Raw genomic sequence first — 23,367 nt, 5'->3', positions numbered from 1 at the left:
ATAAACTAAGTCAAGAAAGGATTTGGCTGAGACCCCTCCTCAGTGGTAACATGTGATGAGAGCTGGGGAGAAGCTTTTGGAATTCCATTGATCGAGGCACATTTCACTCCACAGTGTTGTAACACTTGTGAATCTTTATCGGAATCGTTTTGCCGAGGCTGTGGTGTCTGTACATTTCCATGAAAACGAAATCCAAAAAGGGCAGTTTATGGGAATCTATGGAAATTAGATGCTTACTCATACATAAAAATGAAAAATAGTAAAGAAGCCTTAGTGCGGCTGAAAATCTTACCCTTGCTCAGTGCTCCCATCATAGGTGGAGTCGTTTAGGTAGACAGACATGCCAGGCAGCTGCATGACGTGACCCACTGGAGCTGTGTAAGCCTTCAACCCGTCTGAGTGACAGAAAATATTCAACATTAACCATCTGAGTGTTGGACTAAAACATGCTTTTTGTAGTTTTCTGTTAAAAGATACACACGTGCACCAGCTGCATGTGAGGCATCTTTAATTTGTAAAGCTTTTCATTTTAATCATGCGCAACTACATGTTGACTGAGCCAAGATTCAACAGTAATCACTGCCGCGGGGGAAATGGCTACAGCTGCTTTCTAAGTAGTAAAACAAACGTAGAGGTCCACTGCTCAAACCTGTGCTGTCCAAGCCACCATTAGCAGCGAAACTTAAGCCTCTACCCGCCAATACACAGCTAATCAGCCCAGTCCCAGAGAACTGAGGTGACGTCAGCAACACAGACTACAGCCCCGCCGCTCTGCTACCCATAATAAACAATACTTCACATAGGATTTACAGTATTTGTGCAGTATGCTCTGTTTGCACACCAATGAGTGTCTCAGGATGTGGTTATCCACTCAGATGTGCGTCTCATGCACCTGCGTGGGGGTGTGTGAGGGTCATGAAGGTCCATCTCAAATGTAGAACAATAAACACAGGGAAGACGCCGTGCCGCCACATGATCTGATACGAGGTGAGATCAGAGACTGACTATGTAAAACTTGACATTCTGTAGATACTCGATAATGTCTGGCTTGTGGAGCTGCACTGCCTCAGAATCAAAATGAGAGCATATTTTTTAGAGGTGGTCTTCACTGAAGACACAGACCGTGGAAGGGGGGCTTGACTTGGCGACAGCTCTGATTTACAGGCAGCCCAGTGCAGCCTGTCTGAGGGAGGTGGATGGGGCAGGAGAGAAGTTGAGCCAGTCATAAATACTCAGTTAGTCAGTGTTGTGCTTCAGGAAACATGGAGACCAACACCATTTATTACTGTGTGACTTATTTTATCCAGGCAAATCCCACTGAGGATGTAAATTTGATGCAATACCTCAAATCGATGCAAGGGATGTATGGCGAAAACACGCACGCACACTCATAATAATTATCATCGAACAAATCCCCCCCGTTTCCTATCTGATACAGAAGTAAATCTAGGATGATAGCGAACTCATTTACCTTTACCATATGAAATGTGATCTGATTTATCAAGCTCTGGAGGGCATGCCTCAGAATACACAGACAAAATGAATACCTAAGTAGGCAAAAAAAAAGCAGCAACGGCAACACACGCTTACCGTCCCATACGCAACCGTAGAGTTCCACCCGAAGGCAAACACTCATTACCCGGTCAGCCAGGGGGTAGAAGCGCACCATGCGGGCGACGATGGGGGGGCCCAGGTCTTTCAGCACGATATCATAGGTGTTCTCATTACCGGACACCACCTAGGGGAGAGAGATACAAATATTCAATCACACATTTACATCGCCCGTCTCCCACCTTATCTGCAAGGTTGAATAATCTCGCCTGAAGGCTCTGACTTTTTATTCAGAGTGTGTCTTCAAAATCTGTTAATCTAAGAAGAGCACAAATGAACTGACTGAACTTCTTCTTTAATACACAAAGGTGTCAAGATTGACAGACTTTTGGAGTGAGAGCTTCAGGAACAGTTTTTTGTAGGAGCAGCTTTTATCTAAAAGATTTACATGGGCTTGCAATATCTGAATGTTTGTTGTGTAGCAGTCTCCTGAAATCATATCTACTTCTCTAAAAACACTGGTCGTCTGCGGTCTGTATTTCCATCATTTCATGTAGTAGTGGTACAAAATACAGTGCAGAACTGAAGCACAACAGGAGGTGCTTCTATCTGAACAGGGTTAAGGTTTTCATCGGATGGTGTTGAAAAAATCCGGCAGTGAAGGCTGCTTCTGTAGCCTGAACAGACACTGCTCCACTTCTAAATAAATAATGGATCAAATGCAGATGAATAATAACACAACGTTTATACTCAGCAGCCACAGGATAATGAGCTGTTTCCTATCAGTAACGGATACCTCATTTTCCTTAGGTTAAGTTCCAAGGTTCCAAGCTCATTGAATAACATTCAAACTATCACTTCCCTTCATTTGTGTGCACACGAGAAGAGACAGCGGACTCCAGCTCTGTTGTAAATAACTCTTTCTTACTTCCTGGCTCCAGCGGTCCCTCCAGGTGATCCATTTCACTCCGTCTCGAGAGTAGCGGAGCCGATAGCTGCGAGCAAACTCCTGGCCGTGCCCGTCGGCGTGACGACCCTGGGTACCAACCAGAGCCAGGAAGTGGAGTTTGTGCAGGTCAATCTACGAGAGACAGATAATACATTATCAAAACACAGGGAAACAGCTCGCCTTGCTCTGTCAAAAGGTGGCGCACAAAACACTTTCCGCACAGATTAAACAAACAAGATGTATCATGTTAGTTAGTAAGCGTCAGTTGTGGTCGTAGGTACATAATTTTGATTATGATAATTATTATGACAACAAATCAGAGCGGAGTAAACTGAGTATCCGACCTGAAGGTATTCTGATCCACTGGGGAAAACGGCTCCTGCAGGACACCACGCTCCATCCCCCTCTCCAGTACTCAACCTGAGAGAAACAAACAAGCAGAGAGAGAGAAGGTGGTTGATACTGTGAAATAACAAATTGAGAAAAACTAACAACGACATTTTTAAAATAAAAACCCAACAGAGAAAGCTCACTAAATCCCAGGTCCATACCCAAACATTCACAAACACACCCGCAACAACACTGACTACATCAAAACCCACAGTGCTGGCAGCATGCAGAGGTACAAGTGAGAATTCAATACAAACAGTCCGACTCTCCTCCACCAACATACATATTGGATTCCATGGCAGCCAAAAATTCACATAAATGAGGCAATGTTGTCTGAAACCGAGAAATGCAGCGATACAGAAACCTGGCTAAAGACACGCCGTAGGTAATAGAGAGAGGGAGAGCGAGAGAGAGAGAGACTGCCGGCACATGGAAAATGCAGGCAACGCATTAGGCTCGTGAACAAGAAGAGAAAGAGAGAAGAAAGGAGCAGGAGTGGAAATGACTAGCTCTTTCACATTCTTCAAACCTCACAACAAGGTCTGGTGTGTAACGTCAGGATCTTTACTCGCAGCTCCTCAGGCCCGCTACGACCACACACATGCACCACTAAAAGATTTTCACTCGATGTGACCTTCTTCAATCCAGTCTGAGAAGAAAAGTACATACTACCACCACATATTGGCCACATGAAGACCACAAAGTTGGCTGTGTGTCTATGTGTGTGTGTGTGTGTGTGTGTGTGTGACTCGTTTCGAGGAGCTTTGCAACAGACGCCAGGCCACAACCATGCTCTGACCGCTGCGGGGCTTCTCCCAAAATGAAAGCTGCTGCTCAGACCGCCAAAACAAATCACTATATCAACTCGGTCACGCTGACAGTGGAGCTAATATTTCAATCCATCCTGTTCTCCACTTGATGGGTGAGATCATGCAGCCGGAAACCGCGAGATGATATCAACACATTAGAGCTCCTCAGAGTGTCCTGTGATGGAGGGAGGCGGCGGGAGACGGAGGGATGAGGAGGGAGAAAGGAGGAATGTGGCTGGGCAGAGTTCAGTCCGACGTGCACCAGCCAGCGGGATTAACATTACGGCAAACTGCTCTGCCAAGTGCCTCACTCTTTCTCCTATTTCTCTCTGTCTCTCTTTTGCTTCCTAACTAAAATACCAGCCAATGATTCATTCCTCTCTCCTTGTTCTCAGTTCCCTCCATCTTTGCGCCACTCCCTCACACCAACGTGCTGATATATCACTGCCCACCGAGTAAGAACAGCCATGAAAAAAAATAATACCTACTAGATCTGTATCCCTCACTCCCTCCCTTAACACAACACCCTCCTTCAATCCCTGTTTTCAAATTAATTCCTCTCCGACTGTCACCACACTATAGCTGCGATCCACCTCTCACTTGTTTTCTTTTTTCTCACTGTCAGCTGCTTTCTCTGTTTTCTCTCTTTCTCTCTCAGTGTCTCCCCGGTGTATCTTAAAAAGAGCTAGGGCTAATAATCATTTCCACATGGATAGACACTCAGCCAAGAGAGCCAGCCAAACAGACCAATGGAGACAAATGAACACACACACACACACACACGTGATCCTGCGAAGGCCCGTACACATGGCTGTAGCATGTTTTGCCTCTCATGACTCTGACCTTGCTGCCAGACAGACAAGGTGGTAATATAATTACCCAGTGGGTTTTAGAAAGACACACACTATCATCTTCTGTCATAATCTAATAGACCTCTGACGAATTACTTTAGCATGGTGCCAACACGCTGGGAAAAAAAAGGCATGCAGACAAACACATCAGTCCACAGTGACATGTGGATGAGCACGAGAATATCTTATTCCTGTAACAGTGCTGTTACTTACTGTTACAGTCAGCTGACACAACAGTAGCTCTTTTAAAAAGGTCACTCTAACTAAACAGTTACATAATTACTAGTCAAGTGCAATGGCCAATGTGACATTGTGACCCTTACGGTTTTAATGCAAAGACTGATAATACAGCCCGATTAATCAGACCAAATGACGCCTTATTCATTATATGAACTGCTGAACAAATCTGAGATGCAGGCGGTGATTCAGATGTCTGGGGCCAGGTAATTAAATTTGCCCTATCAAGCAGCAACCAATCATCCCATTCAGTGCAGCCACTCAAACTGGTGATTATGTTTTCTTTGTAACAATGACTTAAAAAAAAAAAGTAGGACAAACCAGATTGAAAAGGCTACACCTGTTGTGGTGCAGGTTTTAACCCATTAACATCCAATAATATACATTTTCCATTGAAGCTGATCATTTTGCTGTTTTAGAAATTTGTTGTTTTAAAAAAAAATGTCTTTACATGGTCGTGTGTGCAGCCTGCACTGGTTTATCTCACGACAACAAACCAATGACTGCCAGGATAAAATATGTTATACGAGAAATAATTTGTGAAATCTATCCATCTACAAAATGCTGCTTCTGTCTAGTGCATGAAATATCATCAATATCATCACAAAGCTGTAGGCTCTGCAAATCTTTAATACGGCAACTTATCACCAGCTGATAATCTTCAGTTTTGGTTTAACTACAGTGGTTTCACTTTTTCACCTCGCTGCAGTGATGTAGAAGTGTACTCCAGGGTGTGTCAGTACACTATGACATCACTAGTGGGTGTGGTTACAGGTGCAACTGAGTGATCAGTATTGCTGGGTGTGAACAGTGAAACACTGTTCTACAGCTTTGTGTTAAGTTAGTCTTTAATGTAGGTATGTGTGTGTACAGGAAAGCTGTTTGATTACAGTAATGAAAGTTACATAATTGGATACTTTCCAGCCTGGGCGCGCACACACACACACACACACACACACACAAACACACTTTCCTACCTTCCATGTTTGGCCTCAGTGGAGTCTGACCAGGCGCTGGAGGCAGTGATGTCAGAGTCTGGGATGGTGCCATCCTCCATCCCCAGGGCGTAACGACACTGAGCTGTAGGGGAGGATTGAGGGAAAGAGAGAGGGACAGAGGCCGGATAAAGACATGAGTAACACTCTCATTTGTATGGAGCACATGTCCAGGAGAAATTTAATATTTCCATTAGAGTGTCAGCAGCCATCATTGGTCACGGAGCATAATGTTGTTATGTCATCTCTGTGAAAACTTCCGGACTTCATGCTTCATAACCCACACAGACACAGTAGAGGGAGAAAAATACCAAACTCTACAATCATTTGTTCCACTTTGCTGAAATTTGGGACAGAATCTCTCAGGGTCCATCTGTCATGTGAAACTAAATAGCAGTGTTTTGCATCACTTATTCCACTAACTCCCCTTTGTCCTCTCAAAACTGACAACATCAAAGACAGTCATTAATAATTATATGCATCTTAATTGGCATGCTCATATTCCATAAAGTGGCCCTGTGAGACCCGATGACCTTCCTCCTCTGAGGTTATACCAGTCCTGTTTTTTTTTGTCCATTTGTCTTTCCATCTAGCTTTCCATCCCACACAAAGCCACCTCCTCGGGACTCCAGCGAACCTGCACAGACCCTGTTCCAGTTACCACTGCTTGGGGATTTACAGGAAGAGAACAAAAGAGAGAAAGAAACGAAGGGCGAACTCAAGAACACAGACAGGTCTCGAATATCTGTGCTGACTGGGCTCCAGCGGCAGCATTATCAAATGATCCAGATAGCATGGTCCCAGGCAGGGATTACCCAACGACCCAGCCATCCACTCTGAAGCCAGTCATGAGGAGGAGGTGGTGGAGGGGGAGGTGAGAGGCTGAGGGAGGGGTTGGGTAGTGATAAAGTGGAAAGGGGTACTGACAGTGATATGGACGGGAAGCTGAGGGTGACAGAAAGAGGCGGGGGTGGGGGTGAGCGTCTAACTCAGTTTCTGTCATTGAGTCAGCGGACAGGAATGTTGGGCTGGATGACAAACCCTAAAAACCCCGACGGGTGCAGCACACACACACATATATACACAGTTCATCCGTACCCTGCGGACAGGTGCCCATTTCATTACACCATCATCATCAACACACATTGCCAGTCAACACCCCGCCACCTGCAATCTTTGCCTCTCTCTCTCTCTCTCTCTCTCTCTCTCTCTCTCTCTCTCTCTCTCTCTCTCTCTCTCTCTCTCTCTCCCCTCTGCTTTCACCTCCTGTTTTTTGTTTTTCATTTTTCATGAAACTTTAGCCCATGTATCAAAACATTTCTACTCAAACTATCAAACTTGATTCAGTTCTTTCTACAAGATAAAATGTGTGGGTGTCTGTGTTTGTATGTGTGTGTGTGGAAAAGTCTGTCCATCTATCTCCAACTGTTTGTTTTTCAATCGATCCAGCTACAAATCCCAGTTTCATTTAGTGCAGACACGCACGGTCCATAAATCAGCAGATCACTCAGCAGACAATTACTCAACAAGAATTTCTGTTAGGGCTATAACTAACAACTATGTATATTATTTGTTGTTAATCTGGCAGTTATTTTTTGAATAAGCACTTGCTCACAATTAGTCACAATCTCAAACTCCTTGAGCCCAAGGTGACGTCTTCAAATCACTTGTTCAACAGCCCAAAAACCTAAAATATTCAGTTTACAATCACATTAGATAAGGAGAAGCAGCAAAAACCAGCCATGCTATCGGCTCTGTGAGGCTGTGCACAGCAGCACTTTGAGCTGAGTTCATTTATTTATTATTAACTGTTATTATTATTATCAACAATGAGCTAATGGACACATGAATTTCCCATAGGGGATAAATAAAGTATCTATCTATCTAAATGCTAATCTCAGAATACTAACAAGCTCACAATGACAATGCTAACATGCTGAAGTTCTGCTGCCCAGCTATCTCGTTCTCCTATTACACACGACCAGCTGGCAGACAGGGAGAGGACACAGGATAGCCTGTTGATAGCGGACGGAGAATGAGCCTTACGGATCTGAGAATGTGAGGGGAATGTCAGAGCCACGGGACAGACGATCGCTGCGCCCGTGGACAGGAGGAAGGGAGTGAGGGGTTTGAAAATGCAATCATGTCTGAGTTTGTGGCAGTAAAAAAACAACTTTGAAATGTGACAAGCTGTTTCAGACAAGGCAGTTTTTTTTGGGGGGTGGGCGAAAAAAACAACAAAAACAGAAAAAAAAAAAAGAAAAAAAAGAAGAAAAAACCCACAATTTATCTATCACAATTTAGATGTTCTCTTGACTTGACATCCTACCTGGGTTAAAGTGCCACTCATGTTCCTCTGAAGACGACACCAGTGCCACCAGGACTGTGAGCACAGTGACAGGAAACAGCCGCAGGGAAGGCGAGGCCATGACAGCAGCAACACACCTGGTTACCTGTCCGGAGACACGCTGACGACCACAGGCATACCTGTCACAGAAAGAGAGAGATATTTTAGGTCTGGATCCACTTTAGGATTCTTGTCTGTGGCTGTTGAAACTGAACCGACCACCATAAAAACACAATTAATTTCATTTTCACACATGAAACATTTACTCATGCAGCTGTAGCCTGAGCCCGCTGAGCTCACAAACTCAACATCTCTATCAATAACTCAACTCTCTGTATCAAATCCTCTTAGTCCAAGGCACGTAGCATGTCTCAGTCATTTGTTTCTCAACGTTATGCATGCCCAGCTCAGGCCGGACCCCAGAGGAGCGAGCACAAAGCCACAAAACAAAGGCCACGTTCACAAGCTAATTTGTTTTCGTCTCTGGCAGCCGAATGCCATGATACAATAATACTTTGCTGCCTTTAGAAAGGGTACAAACAGCTTGGTAATTGAAGATGGTATAATTAGCCGGCCCCATTTACTCCCAGATAATTTTATTCCTTCTGTATTTGAAATACCAATCATTTCTCCAAATTACTGATTTCAAACCTACTTTTCCCTAATAGGGCGAAGCATATTTGGAGCACCCAGTTAGAGATACTTCTTTGGAATAAATAACAAACAGATGAAGCAGTAAGATTGGAGAGATGAAAACCAATGAGTGCCAGAGAAGAGAAGGACAGATGTCAAAGTATTTTTGAGTTAAAGGGGATGCAAACATGGTTTGTGCTAGTGTAGCACAAAGTAAATGACTTGCTTTTAACACCGCATCGCAGACGTTTTGTATGTGTTGTTAAGTGACTTAAGATCCTTGAAAGATTCGAGCTTTGCCAAAACACCTACAGTCAGTTGTGAGTTTATTCTGTACATCTGCTAAAACTAATGCAGACTAATATAACAGTAAAAGCAGTAAATCCTACAAGGCTTCAGTTTTTGTTGTTTATTCAACTTTACGATCATTTTGGAGGGCTGTGGTTTGTGATGCGGTTGAATTGTGTTGTGCTGTACAGAGAGGTGTTGAGAGGTGTAATATTTAGTTAACCCTCATCAATACAAAAGGGGTAGACAAAATATGTGGAATTACAGCCTCCAAATTGATCATACAAGTGAATCATTAACTCTAAAACCTGAACATTACGACCTTAATGAAGCTTGAATTTACTGCAAGTCTGCTGAAGATCTCATTATCTCGTAGCTGGTACATAATAAACTGGCAACAGAGTTTCAAAATGACATAATACTCAAAGCTTTCTTCCAAAAAATCTTCTGTGCTTTTTGTCTGACAACACCAGCTTAATTTCACCAAATGAATATGTGAATTATAAAGGAAAAAAAATCTGCACATTTCATAGCTCTGTCCCTTGTGCATATTTTACTTTTGAACGTGTCTGGGGAAGACTTCCAGTGGTGAGCAAGACGATGGAAAGAAACTTCATGATAAGTGGAAGTCTGAAGTGGGAGTGACAGCTGGGGGAGACAGAGGGGCCAGGCTGTCTTCCCTGTAGACCCTCTGTGTTTCAGATTCATCTCTGACTAGACTGCGACAGGCCGACAGCTGACACACAGCTGTAGTGACAGAAGATCGGAGGATGGGGGGGGAGGTCAACCGGGGAGGGAGAATGTATGGAAACAGAGTGAATATAATAGTTAGTTCAGGCAGCACAACATGGCGGAGACGGTGGAACAAGAGCAGCGATGACACGGGTACATGTGTGTGTGTGTCTTTGGGAGGAGGGAGGCGGTGCAGAGAGGGTGACTTATGGCCTCACAGTGTGTGTATGCATGGGCACATGGGGTGCGAATGTGGGCATAGAGGAGATCTTAGGAATAGCCAGCCTGTGCAGCTGTCCTGAATGGGAGACGCAACGCAACCGATCCATGGTGCATGTGTTCCAAGAGGGCAGAGAAACAGAGAGAGAAAGAGAGGCTGACACCTTTTTTTTTTTTTTTTCTTTGCAGAAAAACACCCAAGTCCTCCAAATGAGTAAGTACGTGTGTACATATGCCAGATGACAAAATGGTGAAATATGGAGCTTACGGGACTAAGCTGCGTGTGCAAAATCAGAGCTGAGAAGCGGATGACTGGGGCCACAATTTCAAGACAATCACCATAACAACCACCACGATGTCAACAAACACTATCCTCGACAGCGTTTCATCGCTGTTTGTCAGTGAGGGGGGGGGAAAGGGAAACAAACTTTAAATTAACTCACCACAGAAAGACATGACAAACCCGGAAGAAAAGCAGACAAATGTTTTCGGCGAGCAGGAACAAACTCTAACCCTAACCCGCCGCCATCCGAGAACATTGTTGTTGGAAAAGTCAAGTGTTGTTGAACAGCTGTGGTTAGTGCTCATAGAGAGGGAGAAGGGCCCGCTGTGTTCTGGAGGAGGCAGCGCAGTGTGGAGCTCAAACTACTCTCTCACATTTTGTCTCAGCTAATCCATGAGCAGGACTAATGAATACTTATGAGCAGCTGCTGTTTCTGTCCCACAGAACGAAACACAACTGACAAGAGAGACAGAGTCGAGAGCAGAGAGACACACAGGATAACTTTTTTAGTTAGCAGCCATTGCATCATTAGAGATAGCTTGCCAGAGTCTCTATAATTAGATTGCTTCAGTAAAAAAAAAAAAAAAATGGTAAGACTGCCTTGGCACTGGTTAGCGTCTTTTCTAGAGAGGCCCTCGTGTTGGAACCATATGTTAGCATTCGTTGTTCTTTCCAGTTGTATAATAGAGCCAGTCCAAATGTCAGTACAGTGACCTAAAGGATTGCTCAGGTAGTTTTGCAGTTTCTGTCTCGTTTACTGAAAGTGTGCATGCTTTACATCACTGCTGAGCAATTTCCAAAGCATATCTTAACTTAGAGGCTTTTTTGGGATTTCCTCCCTTCCCGAAAGACATTAGTTTCAATGTGTCAGTGCAATATGAAAATCAGCTCACAGAGGCTCGGGACCTAAGAGAGGTAATCAATCACAGTCGATATGAAGTCCACTTTTTTCCCCTGTCACAGTCACATTATCAAAATCTGAGACTTAACAGAGCTCCTGAGCAGCATTCTAAGGAATGATGAAAAATTCACATTTCTGCATTTTACAGTGGCTGTGTTTGCTTATTATCCCAGTTTTACCTTTGCAAAACAAACCATCTGAATCCAGAAATTCTCAGCAGCCAATTTACAAATGAAGTGCTGTTGAATGAGAGTTGCTGTGTGAGAAACCAGCCCTTTCTCTCATCTTCTTGTACATTGATATCTTCTAATCATGTTTACTGTGATGGACAGCTGTCATGAGTATGTTTTATATCTGCAATTTCATATTAACTGCATTGCTAGACAATGTATGGAGAACAACTGTTGGTTAAAAGTAAAATAATTGAGTTTACAGCCATGTTAGCATCTATATGGAGGCTGTATTTAGGTGTAGCAGTACTATGAGCTAAATGCTAACGTTAGCATGCTAACTTGCTCCCAGTGATTACATGCTGATGTTTGGCATGTTCACCAACGTAGATTAGAGTGTTAGCATGCTAACATAGCTGAGGATGTTGGGAATGTCATTAGTGTTGCAAGTATTTGGTCAAAAAACTAAAATACTGGATTAATTAAGATTTTGTCAATGTTACCGTGAAGGCAACAAGAATGTCTGTACCACACTTCATGGTGATCCATTCAACAGCTTTTGAGATATTTCTCTCAAAACCACACGTGAAGTTCATGGTGGCACTACAGGAAAAGTCAGGGGATCACCAGATTCACTACAGTTCATCCTCTGGGGAGCAGGAACATCTGTTTGAAATTTCATGGCAATCCATCCAGTAGTAGTCGAGGTATTTCAGTCTGGACCTTGAGCCACACTGCTTCCATAGCTAAAAACATCCCTTGCTCTCATTTGCATTACCATGTGTTGATAACTTATATAAAAATGTGTAGTTTGCTTTTGGAAAACGTCAGCAATAATGTAATAAACGTGATTTACAACATACACAACACCTCTCAGCCTTGATTCTTTTACGTTGTTCTTGTTCCATACACAGACCACGTGTGAAGTCTCCAATCATGGCCGGATAGAGTAACACACTGCCTCGGTTAGACGTGACTAATGGCCACTGGGGAGACGGGGAGTAGTGAGCTCTTTGTTTTGGATTTCCATTAGTGTGTGAGGAAGTTGGCCAGGTCGTACACACCGCTACCCTATGTGTCCTAGAAAGAAGGAAGTGCGAGTTAATCTTCAATCTTCACAGCACTTTGAAGTGTGAGAAACAAGGTCCTGGGATGGCTTTTGAACAAACAAGCTTGGTTCTGTGTGACTCAGAGATGGTGTGAGTGAAATGCTGATCCCTGCGGGGCCACTGTTTCCTTGTTTCTACTGAAGACCCACTCCAAGGGCAGGCATAAGTTTCCTGCCTGCGCAAATCTGTTGAGGGGGTTTCTTCTATTCTCATCTTGAAATTACTGCCTACAGCTTACTTTGGTTAAATATTAAAATATCACTCAGTGTAATATTCTCTTTACTCTAAGCAGGGAAACAACAGCAGCAGCAACTCCCCCTCAGCTAGGGAGGATGTAAACTAAGAGGTTTGAGACAGGCTGAAGACATTTGCACTTGAAACTGAAAATACAGACCAATTCTAAAAATACCTACAGTAACGGAGGGTGAAGTGAAGACGTTGTGCCCCTCTGTTAGCTGCAAGTGTTGGTCATAGACTGGTCATCAAATTATACATCCGTGTGTCACAGTATTCATCCATACGAGGAAGTGCTAGTCACGACTGTGGAATCTGATTTTGTTGAATTTGTACCGCAGGTTGAGGAAGCAGGAGGGAAGGATGGATGAGTCACTTAAACAAGGTAATGAGAGTTGACGGAGGAGACAGCGACAGCGGCCGAGTCAGAAAAACAAATTAAACAGCAGCAACGAGAAAAGGAGAAAGTGCAGCATCTGACTGACGTATGACTCCAGGAGGTGGTGAATCATGATAAAGAAAGCATGGTAAGGGGATTGTAAAATAAGAACATGTTTCCTGGAATACTTTGCTTGCGCTTAACATCGAATGACTCATTATGACAGCTCAGCTTCCACAAAAATACCCAATTCAAAACACAATTTCCTGGTGGCAGACACATCAGAGCAGTGTAATAAAGCAGTGCTGTGCAACAATATAGCTCATAACAAATCTAATTCACAAGCTATAACAGTGGTGATAGCAGAGGGACCATAGCCGTGGCTCGATGATAGACCAAAAAAAGAAAGAAAGAATGAAAGAAAAACTGGTAAAAAAAAAAACAAATGTAACGAAGTTGGGTTCATTAGCATGCAGCTATAAAAACTGAAATCAATCATAACTAAGGATTGAAACTTCCATCTTTTCCCCTTTCGCTGCCTACTTTATACTTGGGAGCAGGTCCACTCGTCCCCTCAGTCCGTACCAGTTGCAGCATTGCTCAGCATATCTGCATGGCGGACAGAGACAAATGGTGACTGATTACCACAGGTTGGTCTGGCAAGTGAAGAATGCCCTCATCAACAGCAGCCACACAAGCCTATTTGTAAGTGTAGGGACAAAGGATTATGCTTGTAGCCAGACACACAATTTCTTTTGGTTTCTTGTTTGTTGTTTTGTTGGGTGTTGGAGTGGTGGGCTGATCAGGAAACATTGCCAAAATTCAAAGATTTTTACTCTTGTGGTAGGAGGTGGTTTTACATTACATTACATTACAGCCAAAAAAGACACACATCTAAACTAGATTAAATCACACATTAAATGTGTATAATACACAGAATATCAATGTATCCAAGACCACAGTGCCTTCAAAAGCACAAGGTAGCACCAAACCAAAAACTACTTCAAAAGCCATTTATTTAAGAGTCCGATGGAGGTGGGCAGTTTTGTGTGCCAGAGTGGGAGGAGGCCATATTGATCATATTGTGCACATTTGTTCAGTGGTTCCTGGTAGAGTTTAGGATCAGCATCACAGACATATCAGCATCAGTATATACTGTATACTTATGGCCAATTATGACAAGAAATTGCAGCGCATCAATGCAAAAAAGGTTTTTGGCAACTTAGAATGAATGTCTCCGTTGTGTAGCTCATCAGCAAGTACGGAAAGTTTATTTTTCAGCTGTAAAATGACCTGCTTAGTACGTATTCTGGTCACATAACTTTAATAAACCTATTTAAGAAATTCTCATGAGAAACGAATATCAGCCCACGTATCTTTATAAGATTCTTTCATCTCTCACATATGTGATATTTGTATCAGCCTCAAAACATCCAGTAATGGTCAGGCTCCATTTCCTGGTCCATCCTCATTAACAGGTTTCAACAGACTGAATCTAACAAATGATCCACAATAATAAATGCATACATCAGGGTTTTGCCTTCACAAACTATATAGGTCTAGTTGTCTAATTGGTTTTCTGGGGAACACGTTTACCCCGAGCCTTTTCTGCAGCCTGCGCCACAATGTCTCCGTCCTCTGAGAGCAATGTCGCTGTTATTTTTCCTGATAAATTGAATGTTTGACAGCTGATATGTCCAACCTTTCTTCCAATTAAAAGTTTGTTGATTTTTCGCAAAAAAAAAAGGTTCTATCAATCATCACAAGAATTAGTGAGCTGCAAATTAAAAACACAAAGCAACCAGGTTTGCCCAGATTTTGTTCATGTAGCTACAAGCCTGCAGTACAAACAATATTTAGTCTGGACTGTTTTTTAATTACGCCTGCATCATTCTGCTACAATATTATGGCATCTGTAAAAGCAATCAAAAGGAAATAAGCCTGAAGAGGCACATAACAGCAACAACACATGACCCAGAAGGAGGTGCATTGCCTTTCGCATATGCAGAACAACTAAGAGTGTACTAAAATAAAACGAAAGAAGAGACGTTCTGTGAAAGCTGAAATATGACAAAGAACGGAGAGCATGACAAAAACACCAAAAAGTGAAGGCCTTGTTGGCACCTCTGCCAGTCAACATGATCTAAACAGAGTCGGCTGCCATGCGAATCAACTGAGTCCTCTCTCTGTGCAACACACGCAAAGGGAAAAACACCAGAACAGTGTGTGTTATAATTTCTTTTGGGGAACTGGTTTTGACTGACTGAAACTGGAACACTTTTTGGTTCTCGGGGCTTGAAACTTCATACATGTCAGGACACGTCGTGAGACTGTCCTCGGCTTTTTTTTCCCTCCTCTCTCTGTATATAATTCAACTGGAATGAGAGGAGTGTCATTTCACTTTCTAGTGAAAACAAGTTTTGAGAGACCTTTCTCTCCTATACTCAAGTTATCTGCTTCAGCGCTGCAGTGAGTGAAGATTAATTCTGAGTTTGACCTTAGTTGGAGCGTGGGTGTAAAAATCATAATGAGAATCTAGTGGGTATGTGGTAGCATTAGCATGTTAATATGACAGCATGGCAGCAGAGTGCACTATGTGGATCTCTGGTTCTAGTTTGACACCGAGGCTGTTTTAGGGCTGCAGTGTGATGGCAGCCAATTCCCCGAATTCAATTTGCACAGTCTCACTGCCACCTGTCAGAGAACAAGTGAGAGGCAGAGGGGAGGATGAGGTGAAAGGAGAAAGGAGAGGCATGTGACGGCACGGTGCTACTCTCACAATGGGCAGAGAGAAAACGGCCGCAGACAGACAGAAGAATGCCATGGTGGAGGAAAATTCCCTCTGGTATTTGAACGGAGAGACTCAGAATGACAGAGCAAGCGTGGGACAAAGGCAACTCTTTGCCCGCAGGAGGGTGAGAATTATTCATCCAGTGAGCAGCTATTGAAACAGAGAGGGGGAAAGAGGGAAGGAGGGATGGAGGGAAGGAGGGATGGCCTGAAGAGAAACAGAACACAGCAGAAAGAAAAACCAGAGAGATCAGGTCAAACGGGAATGAGTTCAGCGAGACTCAGCATTTTGAGTCAAAGTGAGAAAAAAGTCTGGCCTAACACAACCCTCCAACAGATGTCTTTTTCTCATTCCTAATGAATGACAGCTGAGCACAGAGAAAATCTTTTCAGACGTCTTTGAGCTGTTTGAGGTTGAGCTACTGCAGCAGGCAAACAAAAGAATACACTCACAAGAAAAAGCTAATTAGGATCCAAAATTTGTGGCAACCTGACTAATATAAAGTCTGGGATTTGCTAAAACCCCAGTCACACATATAAACACACACACACACACATACACACACAATTCGTCCCTGCTAAAAGCCTCGGGCACAGGCTGATACCTTTATCACATTTGCAGTCCTCCCCCTCCCTCTCAGCAGAAAAAAAGCCTCATGAAAACAGCTAAATTACACATCACGCAACTGTTTCCTGATGCTAATGTGCCCCTCTAAACCCCTTTGAGAGAAAGACAGACAGGTCCGCCCCACTCACTGTGGATGTCGTTACAACTCAAATTCATCATACGAGAAGAGAAGACATAATGAAGAAGAAAGTAACATTTGATGTTGAACACAGTTTTCTTCCATGTTCCGAGGTTTCAAAAGCACTTACTTTGCCAGGAGCTATTAGTAATTATTAGTGGGTATACTGAGCCACAAGAGGCACGGCGTGTGCTGGCAACTTCGCCGAAAACACCACCACAGTGTGAGGAATTGAACGGAGATGAAAAAAAAACTGAAGAGAAAGAAAAAGAGGGAGAGAACAGAGCGCACACTGGCTTTTAGGTTTGTGAGTTTCCATCTTTCATAGGGGTTGTCTTCTTTTTCCAGAAGCGATAACTCCGACTGCCAGTTGCTGGAGAGACATGTGAAGGAACATGACATGATTCACGGTTGGTTTCGGCTCACAGGCTTCAGCATTTAGCACTGAAGCATTGTCTTTTTTCTAATTTGATCATTACCATTAACATCATAAGATTTTAAAAAGGGGAGTTTCACCGATTTTATAGTAAAGTCTGTTTACTGGTCCGGAGGAGCACTGCTGCACATGTGGAAACAGTTGTGTGAAGTCTTTTGCGGCTCCAGAGGGAGCTGCACAAACTCTGATAAATGCCTCAAGTGATGTCACTGGAGGCAATGCTGGTTGAAGACCACAAATTTGAAAATGAAAAAAGAAAAAAAAAAAAAACCTGTGGGGGTGTGGAGTTACAAAGAAGTGAGCTCACCAACCTCCGTAGCCCGCTCCTCACCTTTGCTTGAGGCAACCGGCTCCAGGCTGCATTAGCAACTACTAGCATAACATGCAGAATCTCCAACTAAAATGTTGGCGGACAAGTTGCATTATGGGTAATGTGGGCAGCAGGTTTAGACAAAAAGTAAGAATGCATGGAATAAAGAAAAACGATATCTCTGGTTCTGACGCTTGAATGTTGATCACTTTCTATAAATGCTCCATCAAGTCCATCAGTCATCTTTTAATTAAAGTATTTTAGTATTTCTGAGTCAAAAAATATTTATTGCAGTTGAGAAATTATAGATTAGAGAGGATTACTTGCAAACCTCCATATTTTTGTACTTTTTTCCTGTAAAAAAAACAACAACAAAAAAACACTTTGCCACATGCTGGTAGTTGATAAATTATATCATATACGTATTATCACCTCAAAAAAAAGCCGCCTTTAATTTTGACGTATGCAGAAACATTTATTTTGGTTCCCTGGGTAAAATGAAGCATGAAGCCATGGTCTGAGATACCTTGATAAGAGACTGTGGCAAAGTCTTTGAAGCAGCCAAGTTTGCTTACATCTACACAGCAACATTGCTATCTAAGCAGGGCAACCATGACTGGCAAGAGCAAACAGATGAATGAGGTCGCTCACAGGGACGGTAGGAGAAGGGAGGCTGAGGATGAGATGGACGAGCAGAGGAAGGAGGGAGCAGAATAAATGGAACATCTCGTGCTGCTTCAAAGGGAATGGGAAGATAGAAGATGAAGAAGGAGAATTTTGCTCCATGTTAGATGTAGAGAGAGAGAGACAGATTGCCAGAATGATCAATTAGGGGATCAAAAGGTAGGGTGGATGTCAGGGTGGGATGCTGAGAAGGGGGATGAAGGCCGGCTGGAGGGGTGGGGATGGCTGATCTGAAAGAAGGTGGGACTTTGGAGATTCATGGAGAGGAAATCAAATAAGAGATTCGAGAGCCCACTGACAACTAGAGCCCAAGAAAGCACTGGATTCCGCTTTGAAGTGTCACCGCCCATTACACGATGAATTTGTTTCTCCGACGGTCACGTCAGACTCGCTCTGCACGTGACCACACATACGGCAAATGCAATTGAAAAGTCCAGCTGTCTAGACTTTAGGGGAAATTGGTTTAGGAAAACAGGGTGGACAGTGGAGTCCTGCCTTCAATTGGTTTCATTTCCGATTAGAAGGGAACGGTGCAGAAGGGAGGCAAGTAACCGTGCCATGTCTTTGGACTTAAATGAATTCTTCCTGTGGCCTTGAGGTTCCCGCTCAGTCTGTCGGGAGCCAATTACGACCAAACACAGAATTTAGAGGAGTTGCTGCCTAACACGATTGCTGTGAGAGAAGTCACATGAAAGACCGTTTCTTTGGATTGAAAACCCCCAGTATCATCATTGTGTTTTCTCATGTGGTTAACTAGCCACATTAGCCACACTGCTATTAAAACCAGGCAACTGTGCAAAACATGCAGTCCGGCCATTGTGCAGGATTTGCCTTTGGAGTTTGAATTCGTATCCACCTGCTAAAAGTCTTTTCAGAATGGTCAACAACCAGAAACACAAGGACAAAGTCAAAAAGCACTGGCTCCCACCAAAACAATGAGGCAGATAAAGGACAACAGACTGAGGTCAATGATCAACCAGCCTGCACAAACCAGTGCTCCCACTGTTGGACACCAAACCCTACTTCTGTGTGTGTGTGTGTGTGTGTGTGTGTGTGTGTGTGTGTGTGTGTGTGTGTGTGTGTGTGTGTGAGCTTGCACGCAGGCAGGCATCTCTGTGTTTTCAATCATAACACAACAGTTATAAACAACAAAACCTCAGTTCATGTTTTATCTTGTTTGGTGCATTAAAAGCAGCTTTCCAACAGTCTCGTTGCTGATTCTTAAAATCTCTAAAGACGGAAACAAAACAAAGTACAGCAGCCATTTCAATGACACTATCAGACAAATGACTTTGCTCTGTGCATATTTCTCCACAAATCATATTATGCAATTAGCGCCATTTTCTCCTTAACCTGTCATGATAAAGACAAATCACAAAAAAAAAAAAAACCTGTTTCCCCAAGTGTGTGCATTCACAGTTATACTCACATAACTGGTCTATCCAACCATTTAATACATTCTGCGTCTCCTCTGCTGGACTGTACAGCTGATAAAAAGCAACTATGCAAGGCCAATGGCTCTCGAGGGACGCTCTGGGAGAATTAGCCAGATGCCCATTAGACAGGGATCCAGCAGAGCAGTGCTTGCCGTGAGTGAGGGACTGTATACCAACACTCACTGCTCCTCCTCTCTTTATGCCTTTGCTACTAAGAGGGAGGTACAGCGAGAAAAAAAAAAAAGAATTTTGCATTTTATTGCCTCTCTATTTTCTGGCAAATAGCACACTGAGCCACACCAACCTTCAACCTCCTCCTCCCAACGGTCGACCAGAGCTACGCCTCCTCCAGTCCGCCTGCTCAGTCCCCCAGCGCTCAAACCACCCACACGTACCGTTTTCATGTGGTGGGAAAGGTGACTGCCCGCTGCACTGCACACCCACTGAAGCCCATTGTTCACTCCTACATCAGGCCACCTCCACCTCCCTGCAAGCACAGAATGCATGCACAAACACACAGGAACAAGCAGGCGACAGAAACACCTGCAATCACACCCACATTGTCACCTTTCTCCTGCTGTCTCTCTCTCTGCCACATACAAATAAACAGGCAGGAGGCTGAAATGTGCAGTTTTTGAGCATAACTTTCCTGCTCTTGGAAAAGATGAGAAGCCATTTTTTTTTTTATACCACATGATTTGAGTCATTCTCACCACCTCTTCCTTCTGGCTAACGAAAACAAAACATCTATATCTTGTTCAAAGTCCAAACCCTCTGGCAAGCTCATCCCCCGGAGAGTGAAACATTCTCCCCTTCTGGTGCCAGGCCTTTACTGATTAGGTTTGGTTCTGGTGACTCGCTCACTCCCAGAACAACCATCACCTCATGTTGAGGGCCAGAGGTGAACGAAACCGGAGCTGATGGTCTCACTGGAGGTCACCTGTGCTGCTGTGAGGTCTCAGGGTTAATGATCGGTGTGATGACCACCACCTGGATGTGTGGGGGTCATTTGAAACATTACACATTTTACTGAGCCATCCATCAGGGCTGCCGCAGTTTTAAAGCTGGGGACATGCCAAGTAGAATTACTTTTGTTTAACTTGTGAGGTTTTTGCGAATGAGGTGCGAGGTAAAGCTGCCGAAGAATGAGTTAAACAGGTTGTGGAGGAGGCTGTGACTGGTGACAACTTCCACTGTGGAAGAAATAAAAGTCCATTTAGAAAACACAAAGTGAATATAAACAATGTGAAAGCAATAGTCATAGCACAAATGAGGGCTGTGCATAATGCTTTCTCTGCTGCCAAGGACACACATTTATCAAGATGTCGAGCTGCACAGTTTGGAATAAGACTCGACTATGATATACGCTGTCGGAATATTTCAGCTACGTAAACGCCGCAATGTATCTGCCACACACAAACGTGCAGAGCCCCGGGGCGCAACGTTACACCTCATATGCGCTTCCCAACAGCCCGTGGCCAGAGTCCAGGGCTGCCGTGCCAGCCTCACACCGAGACTCACAGACGCCAAACCACAGAGTGAGAGGCAGACAGACACACAGACAGACAGCTGGAAATATCCACTGCAATATTATTACAGCGGCTTATTATGGAGTATAGAGTGCGCGAGGAAGAAACGCGCGGAGGATTTAAAAGAGTTTGTCAGTACTTACCTAAAAGACACGCAGAAGAGCTCTTTGACAGCGATCCAGACTTTCAGATGAAGTCTGTGTGAAACAAGGTGAAGCTGTGATTTTTTTTTTTTTTTGCCCTGAACAACACGCGCTCACTGAATAATCCAAACTGAGCCCCGGAGCACTGCTGTTGCGCTCAGTGAACGACTTCTGTCAAAAACTCAGAGAACAACAAAATACTCCGCACTTGCTGAACGCCCCGGTCGATAGCACACCCGCAGCCAGACTCACTTGACGCTCTTGGGAGGAATAGTTTTTCAAAACTTGTCGACAAAGAGGGAAAATATAAAATACGAGCTAGAGATCGTCCAAGGTCCCTGCGCCTCGGCCCCTACACTGAATCTAAGCCTTGGCTGTGTTGCTCCAACCTCAGTCCAAAGCTCTGCAGCCCGTCCAGCAGGCGCCACCAGGTGCTCATTTGCATAACTGCACCGGCTGTGTCCAATCACAGCTCCGAGCAAGGTGTCTGATTGAATATCCCAAGAGGGACAACATCCAATCAGAGCATCCGGTGGGCGGGACCTGTGACCTTAACAACACTGTAGAATGAAATTCAATGTGAAGGTGGAGGGGGGGAGTAGAGAGTTTCTTTGTTACAGCAACAGTGAGATTTGGGGAATATGACATTTGATACAGCAGCACACAGAGAGGTGGTTTCACCTTCTTAACCCTTTGCATGTAAGAGATTGTTTTAAAGTTGTTTAATGTAAAACACATTCTTTTATAATATAAACTTGTAAACTTCTTGAATTATCTGTGCTGCTTCTCAGCGCCTGGATTGGGCCATTTCATGTAGACCCACATTACTCTGCCTTGGTATTTATCCCTGAAGAAAACTTTATTACAGAGCAGTGGGGGTGTAACTGTATACCATTACTGGCCCTGGGCTATAATGACTCAGGTTGAAAGGTTTTGCAGTAAAACAGGAGGCTGTTGATATGGGACCGTGAGGAAAGGCAGCAGTGAGATGGGAATTCATGTTTTAAAACACCCACATGTGCCTGTGTTTATGCTGAATTACATCAAGAGTTGAACAAGTCAGACAGAGAGTGAATGAAACAAACAGGCGGAGCAACGGTTACTGTATGTGTTGGTTCTTGCCCGCGTGATTGACAGAGAGGAGGGAAACTTTAGCTGGTGCTCATTCAGCAGCGAGGGACAATAAAGGTCATTTAACACACTCTGAGCTCCACCTTGGATAAACAGGGAAGAGGACACGACGGTTGCCCAAGGTTTTACTTTTACTTTGTCTGTTTGCGCTTGAGTGCTCGTGTGAGCGTTTGCACATACGTCTCATGAATCCGGAAGGTCAAAACTTTTTGACTGAAATAATGTGAGAGATTCTAGGAAGCTTTCTCTCTGTTTCTGCTTTATTCAGGCCAACTTCACCCCAACATACCCCTGCCCCACTCCGCCATCCTCACCCCTTCTGCCTCCCTCCCTCCAAGATTCTTTGTGTTTATAAAGACTTTAGCTGGACTCATTTGCTCTGCATATCATTATCACTCTCTCACCACTTTTCAATTCAGAGCTAAACCAAATCAAAACACTCCCCTCTCTCTCTCCCCATGTCTAATGGTTCAACTTTCCAGTCCTTTACACAAAACATAACCTTGTGATTGTGGCGAGTTTTCCTGCTGTTCTGCCACAATGCTATAATGATTTATGAATGTTTTTTACCTCTCTGAGTCCTGCTTGATATCGCTTTTCTTTCAAAATTGTATTTCTAATAATGCTAATCAAATCAAAGATAGTGATGAAGGTAAGTTCAAGTTAAAAAGATAATAAAGAAATCACTGTGGACATCTGAAAGTTCTTATGTTTTATATACATAAAAAAAAAATGTTAACTGATTCTCAGAAATTGTGCTGCTGACGAGCACACTAATTCTCAGCCCTTGTTCTCTCACTCCCCAGAGCCTTTCCCTTCTCTTTTCAGCCCTTTCTGTTGTGCACATAGTCCAGCTGGCTCTGGTTTGTTCGTTGTCTGGGCAACTGCAAATCCCCTGGCATGAAATTATGACCTTTTTCAGCTTTATTTCCTTTCTTCCCCATACCTCTTCTCTCGTATTCTTTTTGTGTCTCATTCCCTCTCTGCCCTATTACTCTTTTCACATTTTTTCTTCAGGTTTAACAAAATATGGCGAATTCCTCCATAGAGTTTTGGTTTGTTGTCACTAAACCCCCCCCCACCCT

At 43.7% G+C, this 23,367-nt stretch overlaps 1 protein-coding gene across 5 annotated transcripts in view; it reads right to left on the bottom strand.

Moving 5' to 3' along the window:
• Positions 1-21,535, bottom strand: part of ddr1 (discoidin domain receptor tyrosine kinase 1) — a 38,545-nt gene extending 17,010 nt beyond the window's left edge. For 4 of the 5 annotated variants that reach the window (XM_023426347.2, XM_023426349.2, XM_023426354.2 and 1 more), the window contains exons 1-7: positions 19,473-19,623; positions 8,112-8,269; positions 5,765-5,867; positions 2,845-2,920; positions 2,480-2,632; positions 1,591-1,738; positions 293-395 (exon numbers count right to left, since the gene is read on the bottom strand). In XM_023426347.2, the coding sequence (XP_023282115.1) occupies positions 293-395; positions 1,591-1,738; positions 2,480-2,632; positions 2,845-2,920; positions 5,765-5,867; positions 8,112-8,269; positions 19,473-19,474 (743 nt within the window). In that variant the 5' untranslated portion in view covers positions 19,475-19,623. Of the gene's footprint in view, positions 1-292; positions 396-1,590; positions 1,739-2,479; positions 2,633-2,844; positions 2,921-5,764; positions 5,868-8,111; positions 8,270-19,472; positions 19,624-21,151 lie in introns of those variants that run through there. The other variant, XM_023426351.2, reaches the window with a different exon arrangement.
• Positions 21,536-23,367: the final 1,832 nt, after the last annotated feature.

Source organism: Seriola lalandi, unplaced genomic scaffold, assembly GCF_002814215.2.
Source record: "Seriola lalandi dorsalis isolate HSWRI2012SDOR001 ecotype SW California unplaced genomic scaffold, Sedor1 jcf7180002054825, whole genome shotgun sequence".
NCBI lineage: Eukaryota > Metazoa > Chordata > Actinopteri > Carangiformes > Carangidae > Seriola > Seriola lalandi.
The sequence above is the reverse complement of the archived record's forward strand: the minus strand, read 5'-3'. Positions and strand labels throughout refer to the sequence as shown.